Source organism: Podarcis cretensis, assembly GCF_951804945.1.
Source record: "Podarcis cretensis genome assembly, chromosome: 10".
NCBI lineage: Eukaryota > Metazoa > Chordata > Lepidosauria > Squamata > Lacertidae > Podarcis > Podarcis cretensis.
This window is the reverse complement of record NC_137179.1, coordinates 61,283,080-61,302,969: the sequence shown is the minus strand read 5'-3', so window position 1 is coordinate 61,302,969 and position 19,890 is coordinate 61,283,080. Positions and strand designations below refer to the sequence as shown.

The following is a 19,890-nucleotide window of genomic DNA, read 5'->3' as shown; positions in this document are numbered from 1 at the left end:
TAGCACCGGATGAATGTGATCTCTAAGCGAAGACCCCGTAAGGAGTCTCGCTGCGGCATTCTGCACCCGCTGGAGTTTCTGGGTCAGTCTCAAGGGCAGCCCCACGTAGAGCGAGTTACAATAATCCAGTCTGGAGGTGACCGTCGCGTGGATCACAGTGGCTAGGTCAGGGCGAGAGAGGTAAGGAGCCAACTGCTTAGCTTGGCGGAGATGAAAAAATGCCGCCTTTGTTATAGCTGCAATCTGCGCCTCCATGGAGAGGGAGGTATCGAAGATTACACCCAAACTCTTAACGGATGGTGCTGGCACTAATTGCACCCCCGCAAGAGATGGGAGTTGCCCCCTCAGTCCCATGTCGTCCCGTCCCAGCCAGAGGACCTCTGTCTTCGAAGGATTTAACTTCAACCGGCTCCCACGTAACCATCCAGCCACAGCCTCCAAGCATCTGATCAGTGTGTCTGGGGCCGAGTCCGGGTGGCCGTCCATCAACAAATCAGGTTGGTTCGCTTAAAACGAAAGACTGGACAAAATCCTCAAGCATCCCTAGTCTTGACCTACAAAGTTTAGAACCCTTTCTGGAATTCTTTCTATTTATTCCAGGTTACTCATGCTTGAATATGGCTGACCAAAAATGGATGAAGGGTAAGGTTGCCAGTGTGCTATTCAAATGTAGAAACACTCTGCAGTCCTTACTGGAAATGCCATATCAAATGCATTCTAGAATATCATTTGTCTTTTATGTGGCCACAATACATTAGAGGTTTGCAGTAATTCTATACGGGAAGATGATGTATATTGTTTGGGTGGGAGATATTAGCATTATAGGAAAAGAGGAGAGGTCTTGAACAATGATTTTCATTTGCAACATCCATTAAAAAGTAAATCTATTAAATACAATACCTAAAGATTGATTTGCAGCCGTGCAAGATTGATCAGCACAGCCAACATTAGTTATAAGTGTCACTGAGTCACAGTAATAAGCAAAAGGATTACTAAAAAGCATTTGGAAGGTCATGCCTGCTTTCTTTCTAGCATAATTAGTCATTGTGTATGGACTTCTCTGCCTGCCAGGAAACACACTGGTCGCACTGGGCCTCTGCCTGGACAAAAATAGTTGCAACATTGGGACTGTAATCAGAAAAAAGCCCAAAGTTAACTACAGTGGCACCTCGGTTTAAGAACAGCCCTGTTTATGAACGATTCAATTTACGAACTCCGCAAAACCAGAAGTAGTGTCCCAGTTTGCAAACTTTACCTCGGTCTAAGAACGGAATCTGAACGGTGGAAGGGCACTGGCAGTGGGAGGCCTCATTAGGGAAGGTGCACCTCGGTTTAAGAACGGTTTCGGTTTAAGAATGGACTTTCGGAACGAATTAAGTTCATAAACCGAGGTACCACTGTAACTGATCTAAAGCAGAGAAGGGGCAGAAGAAATAGCAGCAGCACAGAAGAGCAAGTCTTGGCTGACTCTAAATGGAGTGACAGCATTTGACTCTAGAGGAAAAAATGTGGCCATTTATTGACATGCTTGATGCAAAGCTTTTGATTAAAACTACACTGTGGTCTTGAGATCTGGCCACTTCTGCAGAGATGCAGCAGTGTTGCAGAGATACTTCATAACTTGGGAGAAATTATCAGAAAACTTGAAGGATGGATTATTGGGTGGGTGGGGGAAAGCTTTTTCATACCCAGCAAGCAAGCCAAGACAATACATATTTAAGTTCACAACAGTAATATTCATTGCCTATTCAAGGCAACATTATTTAGATATTTTTTAAGCTGATGGATTGCTAATTACAGTCAAACCTTGGTTCCTGAATGGCTTAGTTGCTGAACAAATCGGCCCCTGAACGCCGCAAATCCGGAAGTAAGTGTTCTGGTTTGTGAACAGTTTTCAGAAGCCAAATGTCTGATGAGGCTTGAGTGCAGCCTATAGGAAGCTGCGCCTTGGTTTTCGAATGGTTTCAGGAGTCGAATGGACTTCCGGAACAGATTAAGTTTGAGAACCAAGGTACCACAGCAATCATTAGAGCAGTGAAATGCTTTAAAAGGTGCATATAAAAGATTTTGGTACTTTTAATTTCCCTTTCCTGTGCTATGTACTTACCAATCAGTTTGCTATCAATCTTGCCTTGATCCGTCTTAATGAATAAGCTAAGTGGTAGTGTTTCGTTTTCAACATGACTCTGAAGGGAGGAGAAAAGACAATGGTTATCTCCATTAGAAATCATCTTATATCTTAACTCACTCATCCCAAATCAAGTAGCTACCTACTTCCAAGGTCATATTGTGATAGCTGTATCTTCAAAATGATGGCACAAATAACAACAACCACATACTTCTACTAGGAGATGCATTCATACGATTATAACACTTGTCAGAACAACGATAGTTGTAACCTTTCCAAAAGAATGGGAAACAGATGAATGTAACAGAAAATGATTATATATGTGTGTGTATATAATAATATCTCATTTTCAAAAGGCACATAAAGGGGAAGTGCAATGTTTAGTCATGTTTGCAGTGGGTGTTAAACAAATGTATCTTTCAAAGAACTGAGAAAATTTGAACACAAACACACATTAATGGCTTTCATTCTAAAAGTACAGGATGCATTAGTGGCGACCACAGCAAATCGCCCTCTCCCCGTGAGCAAATTTTAATAATCCTGTTGTGTCACTTATGCGTTTGTCCAAAGTATAGATATATTTTTGACTGCCTCAATAAAAGTGAATGACGAAAATCGGAAAATCTCATCAAGATTCACCAGCCAAGGCCAACAATCTCAACAACAGCACAGATCTTATCATTTCTTTATCTTAGGTCTATCACCAACATCAAGTCATAGCCAGCTTGTTTCATCTCCATCCTCATAGTATATTGGCCAGCCCAACAAAATGGGACAATGGCTTATGTGCCTGATAATCAGTTTAGATGTAATGGGAAACTTAACGAAGCCGATATCTCTGTGTCAAAGCTGGCAGTGGAGGGAAGGAGAGAAGTCTGAACACAACCAACATGTTGACTGTAGGAGGTGTAAAGGTGAGCTCATTGCTGAATGTTGCTCAGCCTTGAAGAAGTCAAGAGAGAAAGTGATCTGTAAACAAATCAAACCTTCCCATAACTTATTTTCCATTTGCTTATTTCCTTGACCTCCTCACACCTCCCTTTTTTGTATTCTAGTTCAATTAGATATTTCAGCAAATCCTTTCCATCTTTGTTTTTATCCCAATAATTTATCTTAACATACTGTAATTTTACACTCTCTTCTTTCACCAATTAACTATCCATTTTTACTTAATCCTTTATATCATTTCTGCTAAAACCACATAACTTCATTCCAACATCCTTCTAACATTCCTTAATTTTACAATGTTTCTGTAAATAAATTTGTTTTTGTTTTTTCCCCTTTTCTTTTTTCCTTAATTGTTTGTATTTTTCTGGGTTGTTTTTTTTTTGCTTGTCTGTATTCATGGTCTTGTTTTTTCTTGCTTAACCTAGTGTTTTCTTTTGTAATTTTTAAAACTGGAATAAATATTATTAAAAAAGAGAGAGAGAGAGAGAAAGTGATCTGTAAGCACCCCACCCCACAATTTCTGATATTTACCGGTTGGATTTGAAAAAAGAAAGTTCCATCAGATGCTTTTTCCACTTTGGTCTCAAACTGAATGTGGTTATTTCCAATTCTGAAATCGCTACCCTGTAAAAGAAAGATATTGGACTTAGAATACCAGCACCAGGCCAACAGTAGTTTCACTGAGCAGCTCTGGAAACAACTAGATCAAACTGACAGCCTTAATCATTAAACTGTGGCAATCACAACTATAACACAGATCATGTAGGCTCTTTAGGCAGGACTTTACAACATTTTCTGATGCTCTAAATAAATTACTCCAAACAATTTTTAATCAAAAAAGAGAGGGAAAGCATGCAAAACATTTCCTCTAAGTGCTTTTCCAAAGGCAGGGGAAGGCAATATTAAGGCCCCAAATCTCATCCTTACTTCTCAGAAAAATCACTCCACAGGGAGCTCACAACTTTGGGGAACAGCCTTGGTGGACTGTGGCTTGATCTTGCCAACCCATTTTAAGGGCCTCTCTGTACCCATGTCCTGAAGATTTTTTTTTTCTCCTGCACTTGTCATCACAGGAGGAGTCTAAGCCCAACCCAGTGACTCCACAATGCCAGAAAGAAATCACTGTGAGAGGGCACAAGCAAACTTTTTGACTGACAGGACTCGGTCTGTGTGCAAACTATTAAAATTACTACCACAGGAGCAGTACTTAAAGCAGGAAGAATTTTGCTTGATGCATTTTTAATCCCACCTTTCTATTTATCTTCACAGCCCGGTGAGGTGCGTTAGACTGAGAGACAGTGACCAACTCGGTGAGCTTCACGGCTAGGCAAGGATTTGAACCCAGGTTTCCCTAGTCTAAGGCCTATGCACTAGCCATTACCCCACGCCCAGGAATTGCAATATAAGCAAAGGGAACTCAGATGCATCATAGTGCAGGTCTAGGGTTCCAGGCTCCAATCCCATCGCTATTCCGCTTGGATCTGAAGCTCAGTGAAGTTCACACTCTCTCAACCTTAGCTAACAGGAGAGCTCTCAAGAAAACCAGAAACAATACGATAGCTACAAAAACAAATGATTTTAAAATATTTTGTGGTAAACTGATTTTAATGTTGTCTTTTTAAAATGGCTATTACCCATGCTGGGACCTTATGGTGAAGCACAGGTAAGAAATCGAAATCATCATCATCATCACCGTCACAACCAACTCTGTACTACCAGTTGTCCAAAATGATAATTTCAGCTCTTACCAAGATCTAAAAATCAATCAGTCAATCTTTTATAGATTTACAAACACAGTTTGGAAATTAGAAAGAGATGACAGTGGCATTTGTAAATACAGCAGGAGTTCTCTCCTTTCCGGGAAAGTGGCAGAACTCCCAAACAATAGCCAAGTATGAAGCAAGAATGAACTAAGATGAAGATGGTGGAGAAAGTGAAAGTGTAGTCACAAAATCTGCATTGTATGTGCTCTTAATGCTATTTCCCCAGCCAAAATAACCAACTTATGAACTGCCAAATGAGGAATTCCTACATTTCAGCCATGTCACAATGCTGAAAGGGGTGCTCTTGAACACACAGCAGAAAGAATTTGAGAAAGTCATTAAAAAGGCAGCTTGCTGAGAGGTTGCCGCAGAAAGACCTGAGGTGTCCCAACCCAAGAATAATTTTTTTGAGGGAAGAGTTGATTCTCTGCCTTTTCTTCCTCTCCTTGCCTTATTCATTAGTGTGGGAAACAGGGAAGGCAGACTACAGAGAGGGGTGGCAAGAAATGTCCCAGAACTCTTTCACTTTCATTCCCTTGCTTTTCATATTGCCCTTCTCAGGGGTGAGATACTTCTCCACAATACGACTAGGATGTATTTGGAAAGGAACTCAAAGTGTAAGTTGGGTTACTGAAGAGAAAAAATATTTTAATTAAAGAAATTTCGAGCAGGTAGCCGATTCAGGAAGCAAGGAGGTACGAAGGCTCTGACAGGCTCTCAGGCAAGACAAATGTTGATGTAATCCAAAATCTAAATTTACACCCCCAAACAGGAATGTTGCAGTGATTTTAAAGGGGTGGTCCTGGAGCCATGATGGTGCCACTGAATAGTTTTGACTGGGAGATTAAATTGTAAAGTATAAAGGTGTCTAGGTGTCTAGCATGCTAAATTCTAGATTGTTTGGCAAGCGGGAACATCCCTCTCTATGTTCTATTAACGCAGAAAGGTTTCTTCCATTAGCAGATCCTTTTAGTTCGAAAGGATGTACAGTGGTACCTCGGGTTACATACGCTTCAGGTTACAGACTCCACTAACCCAAATAGTACCTCGGGTTAAGAACTTTGCTTCAGGATGAGAACAGAAATTGTGCTACGGTGGTGCAGGAGCAGCAGGAGGCCCCATTAGCTAAAGTGGTGCTTCAGGTTATGAACAGATTCAGGTTAAGAACGGACCTCCGGAAGGAATTAAGTACTTAACCCGAGGTACCACTGTATAGAGGAGACGACCTGAAAGCACGCAAATTAACATTCCCAAAGCAAAGGCTACCGTCGTAGAGACCCCGCAGCTGAGTACACAGAAAAGTCTGGTAAGCGTTGTAAAAGTGTGGGCACCTGAGCAATTGATGCTTTAATAGTGAGGGAAATACTGCAAGTCACCCACACAATGATAACTCCTCCTTCAAGTAGTTACTTGTGAATTGGACTCCCATGTCCAATTTGTAGCAGGGTTTCTGTCAGCTAAATCTTAAGGGACATTTTGGCCAAAATTTCAGTAGAGGTATGGACTGAAACATATTTTTTGTTGATCTGATCTTCCTACAACAATTGCCATTTTTGCCACCCATCTAAGACGCTGAAATCTGAGGGGGTGGGACTCAGCAGATAAAATTCCTGATGCCCAATAGAAAGTTTGGATACCACAAAACTGGTACTGTACTGTATTTAATTCTAGTAGGTAAAATAACACGATACTCATACAACAGAATATTTCCTGCTGAGTTTAAAAGTTTTTATAAATATATTTTTTAATTTTTTTAAAAGAGGAATGGGTGCGTGCAATTTGAAGCTGAATGAATCTAGAATTATCTGTCAACTACAAAAGTATCTCTCTCTTTCACACACATTCCCCCCCACCCCCAAGCCCAGGAATTCAATATAATTCAGGGATAGCGAGATTGTAAAGATTTCTGCAGTAATCTATGGATGGGAGTGACCAGTGAAAATTGAAACCTGATTGTTGTAGAATGAACTATGTTCATAATAACATTTGGGGGGGTGTGTCAATCTATGGAAGCTGAGGGCTTGAGATTGTGCCTTTTGTCTTCTCCAAAGGAACCCAAGAGAGTAAAAAGCCTAGGGTAGAGCAGACAGGGTCTCCTTGTCAATAGGTCTAAGTTTCCAGCTATAGGTGTTTATGTCTGGTAACCTCCTGAGAGATATCTGACAGTAGTAGTAGACTGGAAACGGTGAACTAAAGCACTAAGGCAGCTCTTGGTTCAAAGTGAACCATATCAGAGGAACCATGGAGCTGTGTCACAAATACAAATACAAATCACAAATACAAAGGACACTATAAATTTATGGTGTGGTGTTAGTCATGAGGATTTACAATAGGTGAATTGTGTCCTTCATTACTCAACATTTTGTAAATGTTTTTCAGAGAGCTTTTGGGACACGAGCTTTACGCACGGCTACCTTTGAAACTGACTTGGAAACTACAGCGGATCCAGAATGTGGCAGCTAGACTGGTGACTGGGAGCAGCCACCAGGACCATACAACACTGGTCCTAAAGGATCTAATCTACAATGGCTTCCAGGACATTTCCAAGCACAATTCCAAGTGTTGAAGGAACACCTCCAACTCCATCATCCAGCCCGGACAACCGAGGTCCAGCTCTGAGGGCCTCATTGCAAGACACGAAGCTCCAGGGAACCAGGCCAAGGGCCTTCTTCGTAGTGGCGCCCACCCTGTGGAATGCCCTCTCATCAGATGTCAAACAGATGAACAACTATTTGACTTTTAGAAGACATCGGAAGGCAGCCCAGTTTAGTGATGTTTTTAATGGTAGATGTTTTACTGTGTTTTTAATATTTTGTTGGAAGCTGTCCAGAGTGCCTGGGGCAACCCAGTCAGATGGACAGCATATAACAGGCACCCCCAACCTGCGGCCCTCCAGATGTTTTGGCCTACAACTCCCATGATCCCTAGCTAACAGGACCAGTGGTCAGGGATGATGGGAATTGTAGTCCAAAACATCTGGAGGGCCGAAGGTTGAGGATGCCTGGCATATAACAACAACTACTGCTGCTGCTATTATATTGCTTCCTACAACATGGAGGCCACAGTTGAATGGATGACTGTAGTTGTTCCATGCTGTTGCTAAATGTACTTCTTCTGGCGCTACATACAAACCACCATCAGAAGAGGGCACATTAAGGAATAACAAATCTTTCACAGAGCATCCCTGCACATCACTTCAAGGGTATGTGTGGGCACAGAGGGAACAGGATTACATATGTATTCCTGTTTATAGCTCAACACAGCTGCACTGCACCCACACCTAACCTTTTTTATTTTTTCCTACTGCAGCCGTATCCATATTCTGTAATTAAAACCACACAAATATTGATTGCTACATCCAAGATGAGGCATAGGAAGCCCCAAACTACACTGAGAGCAGCTGTCCATTAAATGCGAAACACTAACCTCTCAAGGGCCTTTATGACAGAGACCGTTGGGGAATGAGCAAAACCTCGCTTAATGGACTATTTCACAATAATCTGCATTTCACATAAAAGTATCACACTGTTCCTAGGCTATAAACATAGACCAACAAAGCTCCAGGAACTGTTACGTTCAAGATGCAACTTCTCAGATATGGCTCTTCTGATACAGCCATTGAGGTACAAAGCCAAAGAAGGTGTGGTGGAATTTTCTAGAAGGAATGGAGATGGCTGAAGGAGGAACAAGATGAAGAAGGAGCAGAAGGGGCAGACTTGGTTGCCTTTCTGGACACCTGGGAACACCCTCATTATTCTTCATGACTGCAAAGACTATCTCATACCCTTTTAAAATGTGGCTCTTTTCTGGGGGAGTATTATTGGGTTGTTGTTTTTATTCTGATTATATATGTTGTGATCTTTTCTGTGAACCGCCCTGAGACCTCCGGGTATAGGGCGGTATATGAACTCAATAAATAATAATAATATTGTTTCTCCACACCAGTGAACGGTGGGAGACCCAGTACCCCTTCATCCTGGAGAAAAATGGGGCAGCTATGACAACGACAGCTAAAGAGCAGTTTAAGAACCACTGATTTAAGAGGCACACATATAATTCGCTTACATTACACATGAGAGATGTTTTGCAACACCAAAAACATTTCAGCTTAGCATGCGGAAGGGAGGAAAAGTAAAAACAGTTTTATCATCCCTGACAAATGTCGGTGGGGGGGGGGATGTTTGGCAACAGAGAGAAGCTATAAAATACGGCAGACACTTCAACAAAAGATATAAACTAGACAAATACGTTTCTCTGCTCATTATAACGTTAAGTCAAATGCAACAAACACGACAAGTAAATCAAAGAACAAAAAGCATACATGTTCTTAATTATTTACCCACATCAACTGTATAATATTGAAGACTATTGTTATATTTGTGAAATATTTATGAAAGCAAGCTTAAAGAAATAATCAGTCATGTCTGCAAGGAATTGTTCAATGTCTATTTAGAACTGTGTAACAGTTTTTGCACAAGGAGTTTGTAAACAGCAGATTTCCGAAGAGGACACTGTTCAAGAACTGCTGAGAGGTATATAATATTAAAATATATTCAAGCACATTGTGAAAATTACCTCATAATAATCCAGATTCTTTCCTTCAAAAGATACTTTTGTTGAGACTTCCATGGGTATTATTTTAGGGTTGGGATCTAGAAAGTGTGGGCATTTTTCCGCCTAGGAGAAAAACACACACCACATTTTCATATGCAATTAAAACTAGAAATATTCTATCGCAAAACATCTGCAACTACTTTGGACAATTTAATTTTTGTTGTTCTGAAGATCTTCATACTTAGTGCCAGATTTGATTACAGTTTTTCAAATTAGACATGCTAAAAATGATTGCAGCATATGCTGAACTTTCATTCCCATTCTTGAAATTCCTTTCCCGCCATTTAAGTAAAACAGCAAAATGGACCGAAAAGAAAACAATGAACAGCTTCCCAGTCACTTCACTCCAATATTTATTGTCATTCCCCACCAAGGAGGTACAAAACCCCCAGAACTTTCCCCCCCTGAATTTACTTTCCGATTGTTGCTGTTCCTTTCCAATTTATTTACAAAAACAAAACAAATAAATAAATAAAAATAAAACAGAAACCACCACTTAAATACAGTGGTATCTCTGGTTACGAACTTAATTCCTTCCTGAGGTCCGTTCTCAACTCGAAACCGTCCTTAACCTGAGGCGCGCTTTCACTAATGGGGCCTCCGGCGTGCAATTTCCACTCGCATCCCGGGGCAAAGTTTGCAACCAGGAGCAACTACATCCGGGTTAGCGGAGCTTTGCAAGGAGGACGGTTTATAACCAGAGGTATTGCTGTATTTAAATAAGATCTGTTCATTCTACTTTTAAAAGTTTTACCATATTTTGCTGAATCACATCTGTTTCTGAAGAAGAGTCCTGACAGGAGTGGGTTTTCCAGTCCCACTGGCAATTCCATCTACTGCTTGCACAGGAATAACACCTGTATGGATAAGCCAAAAGGTTGAGATTTGTTGTTCCTTAATAATAATAATAATAATAATAATAATAATAATAATAATAATAATAATAATAATAATAATAATAATTTATTATTTATACCCTGCCCATCTGGCTGGGCTTCCCCAGCCACTCTGGGTGGCTTCCAAAAAATATATTAAAATACTGTACTACATCAAACATTAAAAGCCTCCCTAAACAGATGTCTTCTAAAAGTCTGGTAGTTGTTGTTCTCTTTGACATCTGGTGGGAGGGCATTCCACAGGGAGGGCGCCACTACCGAGAAGGCCCTCTGCCTGATTCCCTGTAACTTGGCTTCTCACAGTGAGGGAACCACCAGAAGGCCCTCGGTGCTGGACCTCAGTGTCCAGGTAGAACGATGGGGGTGGAGACGTTCCTTCAGGTATACTGGACCGAGGCCGTTTAGGGCTTTAAAGGTCAGCACCAACACTTTGAATTGTGCTCGGAAACGTATTGGGAGCCAATGTAGGTCTTTCAAGACCGGTGTTATATGGTCTCGGCGGCCGCTCCCAATCACCAGTCTAGCTGCCGCATTCTGGATTAGTTGTAGTTTCTGGGTCACCTTCAAAGGTAGCCCCACGTAGAACGCATTGCAGTAGTCCAAGCGGGAGATAACCAGAGCATGCACCACTCTGGCGAGGCAGTCCGCAGGCAGATAGGGTCTCAGCCTACGTACCAGATGGAGTTGGTAAACAGCTGCCCTGGACACAGATTGACCTGTGCCTCCATGGACAGCTGTGAGTCCAAAATGACTCCCAGGCTGCGCACCTGGTCCTTCAGGGGCACAGTTACCCCATTCAGGACCAGGGAATCCTCCACACCTGCCCGCCTCCTGTCCCCCCAAAACAGTACTTCTGTCTTGTCAGGATTCAACCTCAATCTGTTAGCCGCCATCCATCCTCCAACCGCCTCCAGACACTCACACAGGACCTTCACCGCCTTCACTGGTTCTGATTTAAAAGAGAGGTAGAGCTGGGTATCATCCGCATACTGATGAACACCCAGCCCAAACCCCCTGATGATCTCTCGCAGCGGCTGCATGTAGATGTTGAAAAGCATGGGGGAGAGGACAGAACCCTGAGGCACCCCACAAATGAGAGCCCAGGGGTCTGAACACTCACCCCCCTACCACTTTCTGAACACGGCCCAGGAGGAAGGAGCGGAACCACTGTATGACAGTGCCCCCAGCTCCCAGCCCCTCAAGACGGTCCAGAAGGATGTTATGGTTGATGGTATCAAACGCCGCTGAGAGATCCAGCAGAACTAGGAAACAGCTCTCACTTTTGTCCCTAGCCCGCTGGAGATCATCAACCAGTGTGACCAAGGAAGTTTCAGTCCCATGATGAGGCCTGAATCCCAACTGGAAGGGATCCAAATGGTCTGCTTCTTCCAGGCGTGCCTGGAGTTGTTCAGCAACCACTCGCTCGATCACCTTGCCCAAGAATGGAAGATTTGAGACTGGGCGATAGCTGGCCATACTGGCCGGGTCTAAAGATGGTTTTTTAAGAAGCGGTTTAATAACCACCTCTTTCAGCAGGTCTGGGAAGGCTCCCTCACGGAGGGAAGCATTCACCACCCCACGAAGCCCATTGCCCAGTCCTTCCCGGCTAGCTTTTATAAGCCAGGATGGGCAAGAATCCAGGAGACAGGTGGTTGGTTTCACTTGTCCACGCAGCCTGTCCACATCCTCGGAGGTAACAGATTGGAATTGATCCCACTCAACTCGACTAGACAAAACTCTAGCACTCTCCCGCCCCGGCCCTGCTCCCACAGTGGAGTCTAGCTCTTCCCGAATCTGAGCGATTTTATCTGCAAAAAACTTTGCAAAATCATTGCAGGAGATCATGTGGCCCGTACTGAGCCCTGATGTAGCAGGTGGTTCCGTTAAGTTGTGAACCACCTGAAAAAGTCTCCTGCTGCTGTTTTCTGCAGATGCAATAGAGGCGGTGAAGAAATTCTTCTTCGCCGTCGCTATCGCCACTTGGTAGGCTCGACGTTGAGCCCTAACCTGTGTCCGGTCAGATTCGGAATGAGTTATCTGCCACAGGCGCTCTAGCCGTCTCAACGATTGTTTCATTGCCCTCAGATCCGTAGAAAACCACGGGGCTGTCCGGGCTCCATGCAATTGGAGAGGGCGCTTCTGAGCCAAACAGTCAATAGCCCTGGTTAACTCCACATTCCAGCGGGCCACCAGGGAATCACCTGAAAGGCCATCAACATGGGATAAAGCATCCCCTACCACTCTCTGGAAACCATTTGGATCCATTAAGTGGTGGGGGCGGACCATCCGAATTGGTCCCACCTCCCTGCAGAGGGGATGGGTCGCAGAGAAGTCCAGTTGCACCAGGAGTTGCACCTCTCTGTTCCTTTCTTCCCTTCTCCTCCTTTACAAGGCTTCCTTAGAATTTCATTTCATATAGCAATAAATAACTTCACTTTTTCGGAGAACAAAATTGTATTGTGGATTGTCAGCTGCCACACAAACTGTCCAAAGATTGTCTCCTGGGTTTCCAGTTGAAACAGAGTCATGTGTTTTGCAAGAATGACTTAAAAGCCACAACCACCACAAAGTAAATGGGAAATTCAGAAATCTGAAAGGAGCCATGTCCCTAAGATGGCCATGTCTTTTATTTAATTTATATATTTTATTTAAGACACCACTTAATCATTAACATTTCTAATCATGGGAAGTGACATTGAAAGTTGGTCAGCTGTGGCGATACTTTCTCCTCCATGGTAGACCTGAGAAGCACGGAAAGCTCAAAGGAAGTGTTCTGAAACCAAGATCCAGAAAGTACTCTGGATATTAGAACATATTTATTACTAATACAATCCAGGGACTCCTAAGTTTCATTTTTGGGTGAGTGTTCCTTAGTAAGTGAAAAACAACAACAGTATGTTTGTGCCCCAAAGTGTCAAATTGACAAAAAAATGATGGACAGAAGAAAAAAATAATAGATCAGGCATGTCCAACGTCCAAGTAGTCTGTGATCTACTATCCAGTATCAAAAACTGGTAGCAATCTACCCCAGTCTCCCATCGTCATTCTTCAGCAAGTGTTCTCTTCTCCCACCCTTCCAAAGTCATTAAAATTTATTAAATAAATAAATAAATAAATAAATAAATAAATAAATGGGTCTTTATTTCACAGATACAGTAGTTATGTTTGGATATCATCATGGCAGAGCCAAATAGTTACTAGATTGACAATTAACTAAACAAATGAGAAGAGTCAAACAATATTTAGATATTAGGTTTCACAGATCTGAGGAGCCAGTCAGAGCCGGAGCCAAGCTTCTCTCTTTAACTCTTTCCCTTCCGAGTTGCTTGCTTCCTGGTTCTGTGATTCTCCTCCCTGCTTCTCTCTCTCTCTCGGTCTACGAAAACCATGGGTAGGCAAACCAAGGCCCGGGGGCCGGATCCAGCCCAATCGCCTTCTAAATCTGGCCCACAGACGGTCTGGGAATCAGCGTGTTTTTACATGAGTATTTAAAATGCATCTCTGGGTTATTTGTGGGGCCTGCCTAGTGTTTTTACATATCGATCAACATGTTGGACATGCCTGTTTTAGATATATTATATCACCAAAGATCAAATGCAGTAGAATTAAGACATGGTGAACGAACAACACAGAAAGATGAAGTAGGGCAGCATGTTTTTCGTAATATACTTTGAGGAGCCTGATGAAAGGGAAGCAAAAGTACTGTGCAAATAAAATAGGAACACTTCAGTTCACTCAAGAGACTTAACTATTATAATATTTGAATGCACGTTGGGTTTGCTGGATAGGATGGAGAATGAAGTTAGGCAGCTAGATACTTACGGTTCATTTTCAATACGGTTTATAGCTTCTCCACAGTCATAAAAAGGATATGTACCCGATGCAAGAAATATATTATCACCAAAGGTCAGACGCAGTAGAACCAAGACATAATCTACCAAAAAAAGGGGGGGGGAAGAAAAGAAAGAGATTAATTTGCGTGGGGATGCTTTATAATGTATACTTCTTGGTACAATGTTAATGCCTGTCCAAGACATTTCTTGAACTTGTGATGGTTAGTGTGAGAACCTTCTGTTCACCCTAAATGAAACTGCATTAAGTGTCCAGGAACTAAATGGAAGAAAGAAAAAGAAAACCTGATAGAAGTATGATAAAATGTTTAAAAGTCCCCGACTATTAGATCAGGAAAATGCCTATTCAAAAGGGACAATGTATTCTACTACTGAAAAATGCAAGTCAGAAAAACCAAGGAAATTAAGGCACATGAATTCAGAAGATGGTGTTTTTTATTTTATTTTTATTTTTTTACACTGTCAGGGTGTGCAATTTATGAATCACACACTATAAATAAAACAAAAGGACTTTCTGAAATAACCAGTATGTGTTCAAAATAATAAGCAAAACTTATCAATTTGGAAAGCTGGTCAACTTCTTCCATATACTTCCTCCATTAATGGGATTCTAATCTGGATTATTGCTGAACTCAGGATCAAGAGCTATATATAAAAATGGGAACTTCCTCAATGAGGCTTCCAGCTATTCCTTTTCTGGAAATCATTAAACCCCTCTGACAAGTTATTTCACAAGCTATTGAGCAATTTCAAACTCAGCTTTCTTCTAACAGCTTTTTGAAAGAGTGGTGACAGCTCAGATTTAAACCCACTTTCTGAAGAATTCTATTGAAAATTCCAGGTTGTTTTTCACTTTATCTCAAATACTGGGGTCAGCTGAAAATTGCTGTTGTTGTTGTTGTTGTTGTTGTTGTTGTTGCTTTTTAAGTGCCAGTTAATTCCAACTACTGTATGTATGTATGTATGTATGTATGTATTTAAAATGCTATTTACAAGTATTTGCTAAATCTTCTCGGGAGAAATGGCTGAGATTTCGTACAGTCCACTGGCAACTACTGACTCTCACATGCAACAATCTATAAAATATGGCATCATATGGCATAAAGTGTGTGCTTGCTACTGTCAATAAAATTTTATGTATTGCTAACAAGCACAAAATGCGTATATAAGGCCAGAAATGAACAAATTTTCACAGTAATTATGTATCATCAACAGAGATTGCCTCTGTTAAGGTTCTCGTCTTTGGAACTTGGGTACATTGTGTGGGCATTTTATGAGGTCGTTTTTCCTTGATCTTGGGAATGTGATGGGGCACATAGGTACCAGGACTAACATGGCAACAACATCAAAATTTCCAACACAGTTTTCATTCTTCATTAACCAACAGGGGCTCTCTAATACTTACCAATGTTGAAGGTGAATGCATAGCATGGGGAGGGGGGCCAATGGGGCTGTTGCTGTCACCACCCAGCCCTGACAGGAACCAAGAGTTAAAGGGCACCATACTTGCCTTGCCCCGGGCACTGCCAACCCACGCTATGCCACAGCTTGTCCTTCACTCTTTACAGGTTTAGTGCAGGCGGTATTGGGGAATGTGTGGCTATTGCATGTAGCAGCTGCCAGTCTTTCTAATTAAAAAAGATGACTGTTTACACGTCTTGGGCCAATAAGAAGAGCAATGGGTTAGGTAGGGAACGTATGTGTGCTTCCAAAGCAATTACTATAAGTACCACATTTTTCACTCTGTAAGACGCACCTGACCATAAGATGCACCTAGTTTTTAGAGGAGGAAAGGGGGAAAGCCCCGCTTTTTTGGGGATCAGGTCACAGTTGTGCAGCTTCTTTTGCAAAGGGGAAAAGCCCCGGTTTATTTGAGGATCAGCTCAAAGTTGTTGAGCCTACTTTGCAAAGGGAAAAAATCCTGGTTTTATGGGGTTCAACTCACAGTTCTGCAGTTTCTTTAGGAAAGGAAAGGGAGCCGTTTCTACAGTTTCCAGACAGATAATCTAATCAGCCAGTCACATGTCGCCGGGGAAATAAACAGGCTCCGTTTGCAGACCATTCAACAATGGAGGCCTGGGCAAGGGGACGGGGGTGGAAAGGGAGCCAGCGATCGACCACACATTCACTCCATAAGACGCACAGACATTTCCCCTTACTTTTTAGGAGGAAAAAAGTATGTCTTATGGAGTGAAAAATATGGTAGATACCTTCAAAGTTGGAAAGCACAGGCATATATATTAAATGTGAAGACCTGCTCTTTTATTTACCTTGGCCTTTTGTCGTTGGAGGAATTTCAACAGGAGGCTCGCAGGTAATAGTCCCTTCTTGTAACTTCGCCTTATGGCTTGTTTCCCCAAAATGACACCAAAGCTGGTCATCTACATTTAAAACTGGGAAAGGGCTGAGAGTCAATTCTACCTGAAAATGCAAGCAAAAAGAGGTTGTCAGAAAGCAACAAATAAGAAAAAAACCGTGGATTCCCACATGGAGGAGGCAGAGAGGAAGGGTAACAGGCACAGTAGCAGCAAGGAAGAGGAAAAAGGAATGGAAGCAAATGTGTTGCACAGGTGGAAAAAACCCCCGAAGAAAGCTTACTAGTGCCACATGTTTTAATATTACAATAATGTCCTCTTCACTGATAACTAGGATTCTTAACAACCTTATTGTAATTAAGGGGCCATAGTTCAAGGGTAGTGTTTAGCATCTCAAGTTGAAAAAAAAAGTAGCATGATTGCAAAAGACCCTGGAGAGCTCCCACCAGAATAGACAGTACCAGAAAGGTTAGCAGTCTGACTGTGAAACACAGCTTTTTATGTTCAAGCCTGAAGTCAGAGGATGGGAACACAGAAATCAGGGTTACATTCAAAAGGAGTGACAAAATGACTTTAGGCAAGCACTCTGTACATTGCCTGATGCAACTGTGCACTATAGATCACTTTAGAACACACACACACACACACACACACACACACACAGAATAGTATTTTAAAGTAATCTATTTTTTATAATTTTTATTCAGTTCTTAGCAATATAACCATTTAACAATGCACAACACTTATACATCCTCGATCTGGATAACACAGAAACAAAAAAAGGAATATTTCTAATTGAGATAAAGTCATTTATTTAATTTATAGTTATGAAATCAAATTACTTTCCTCATTAGGTTATTAAGAAAACGGAACCAGAACTAACATCCTACAAGACTATATAGGAGTATTTCTTCTGATATTCTTAAACTCCACCTCGCCAAGAGCAGTATTTTGAGAGGCAGCTCAATAAAGCCAAGGTAAAATAATTCCAAATGTATTGGGAGATTTGTGGCACCTAATTTGCTGTTCTCTTCTGTAGTCCTCAGAATGCCATTCCTCAATATGCAGAATGCAACATAGATCAGAACACAGAACGTAGATCTGTCCTTTCGGTACCTCCAAAGGAAAACAAAAAAACCCTCAAAAAAACTCAAAAAAACCAAGACCAAAGCTGATTTAAAATGCATGATAATGATAGTGACTCCAAACACCCTCTCTGTTGGGCTGGGTATGTTTGTGAGGCCTGATGCAAGTCATTTCGGGACCAGGGAGCTGGTCTTGTGTCTGCTAAATCCCAAGCTGGCACAACTGATATCACATGACAATTTGCCTGCACCCTGACTTTTGTCCTAGCCGGTGAGTGGCGGGCTTGCAGGTGTGGCTATGGTGCTGCCACTACCTAACCAGGAATTTGGACCTGCAGGGTGACATTTGCACAAAACTATCTTTGAAGGGGGGCGCAGGTGGCGCTGTGGGTTAAAGCCTCAGCGCCTAGGGCTTGCCGATCGAAAGGTCGGCGGTTTGAATCCCTGCAGCGGGATGCGCTCCCGCTGCTCGGTCCCAGCACCTGCCAACCTAGCAGTTCGAAAGCACCTCCGGGTGCAAGTAGATAAATAGGGACCGCTTACCAGCGGGAAGGTAAACGGCGTTTCCGTGTGCGGCTCTGGCTCGCCAGAGCAGCGATGTCACACTGGCCACGTGACCCGGAAGTGTCTCCGGACAGCGCTGGCCCCTGGCCTCTTAAGTGAGATGGGCGCACAACCCCAGAGTCTGTCAAGACTGGCCCGTACGGGCAGGGGTACCTTTACCTTTACCTTATCTTTGAAGGAGGTCACTTTTTAAAAAATAACAATCTGAACACTATTATGGTTTGGGGAAGCAGGCATTTTGTTCTCCCACCCAAAAAATATTGCAAACTAGCTGTGTATACTGCAAACTGTGCAGTGCTGTTCTTTGTAAATTGGACTGAAAAGCACACCATTTAAATTTTGTGGCATGGCACTCTTGATCGGTGCAGACTTCCATAAGAAGCTATAGCGTGCTTTGGTCATTCTGTCCCATTCCACCAGGAAGAAAGCCTGGGGGATTCATTGAAGTAGAAACAGAAATATCCCCAGTAAGTATTACATCCTTAACTGAAAACCCTTCTTTTCCCCTTGGCGAAAAGCTTGGCAGAGATGGAATTACACTCTGTCATCTTGTCCTAAAATGTGCTAGAAAAAAAGAGAGTGTTCTGCAGGGTTTGTTTTGTTTTGGCTTTTGGAAAGCACAAATGCAACATCTATTGAGCACAGAAGTTATTCAAACTTTTCCAACATAATTAAAGCACGTTAACCACACTGCAACAATAGCCGGAGGACACAGCAGGAGTCACAAGTCAGGCTGGAAAGAATCAAGACGCTTGTTTTGAAAGGGCAACAAAGACAAACTTTCCTCCAAAAACCCTCATTCACAATTGGAGAGATGAAGTAGAGCTTTGGGCTGCTGGGGAACAGAAATAAAAAGTTTCCTGACAAAGAGGGATGTCTGGTGGCTACATGAGCCTCAGGGAAAATAGCCAACTGAGCATTCAAGTGTTTGATTATTTCTGTTATATAAGGTAACAAGCAGCTGGAACGAAGGTGAGAAAACAGGGTGGGTTAAAAATTTGCTTGAATTGACCGGATGCTTGAGGACACACAGAGCTATCTGCATGCTCTCTTTTTTTAATGTTTCATTCTGCTTTTGTCTGCTGTTGTGTGACTTTAGCAATTGTACAGCCTATTTACCCCCCAACTGAGACAGTTTTCCTTTTGGGAACTGTAACATACCTGTAGCGAATAAATGAACCATACGAAAAAGGGAATCTAGCTGTATAGACAGAGTGAGAAAGTGCTGTGTGTGTGTCCTCTTGTTTTAAAATAAATCATTAAAAAAACCACACCTTTGTTTCCCGCCCCCCAAGCAGAACATTTTCTTTATTCTATAAAGCAGTGCACTTGTTCTGTCATTTACACAAACACATAACATTTAGGTGGTCTGAAACTTCCATTACTTCTTTTAAATTGGGGTGTAGAAACTCCGGCTCACAGATCAGAAGTGGACTGCGAGGCCACTCTGCCCAAATCATACCCACTGGTACATCAGTTCACGCTACTTAAAAGAAAAGGGTGTGTGTGGATGCTTCAAGCAGCACTTTACAAAGGCTTTAAGACAGCCCGTTGCCCTTCCATTTCAGGCTGAAATGGGAGCATGCGGTGCTTTTTATCAGGGGGTACGCAAAGGTACGCAGTAACGGCACCTCTTTTTGTTGTTGTTAAAAAGTGTGGCACTTACTGTAGCAACTTCTTGGTGAGTAAGGTAAAGGTAAAGGGACCCCTGACCATTAGGTCCAGT

The 19,890-nt window shown here is 42.3% G+C and overlaps 1 protein-coding gene across 3 annotated transcripts in view; it reads right to left on the bottom strand.

The window, feature by feature from the left end:
- PLXNB2 (plexin B2) overlaps positions 1-19,890 on the bottom strand; it is a 350,928-nt gene that overhangs the window by 73,313 nt on the left and 257,725 nt on the right. For all 3 annotated transcript variants that reach the window (XM_079994025.1, XM_079994023.1, XM_079994024.1), the window contains exons 9-14: positions 16,471-16,621; positions 14,172-14,283; positions 10,208-10,310; positions 9,415-9,516; positions 3,608-3,700; positions 2,108-2,186 (exon numbers count right to left, since the gene is read on the bottom strand). In XM_079994025.1, the coding sequence (XP_079850151.1) occupies positions 2,108-2,186; positions 3,608-3,700; positions 9,415-9,516; positions 10,208-10,310; positions 14,172-14,283; positions 16,471-16,621 (640 nt within the window). The remainder of the gene's footprint in view (positions 1-2,107; positions 2,187-3,607; positions 3,701-9,414; positions 9,517-10,207; positions 10,311-14,171; positions 14,284-16,470; positions 16,622-19,890) is intronic.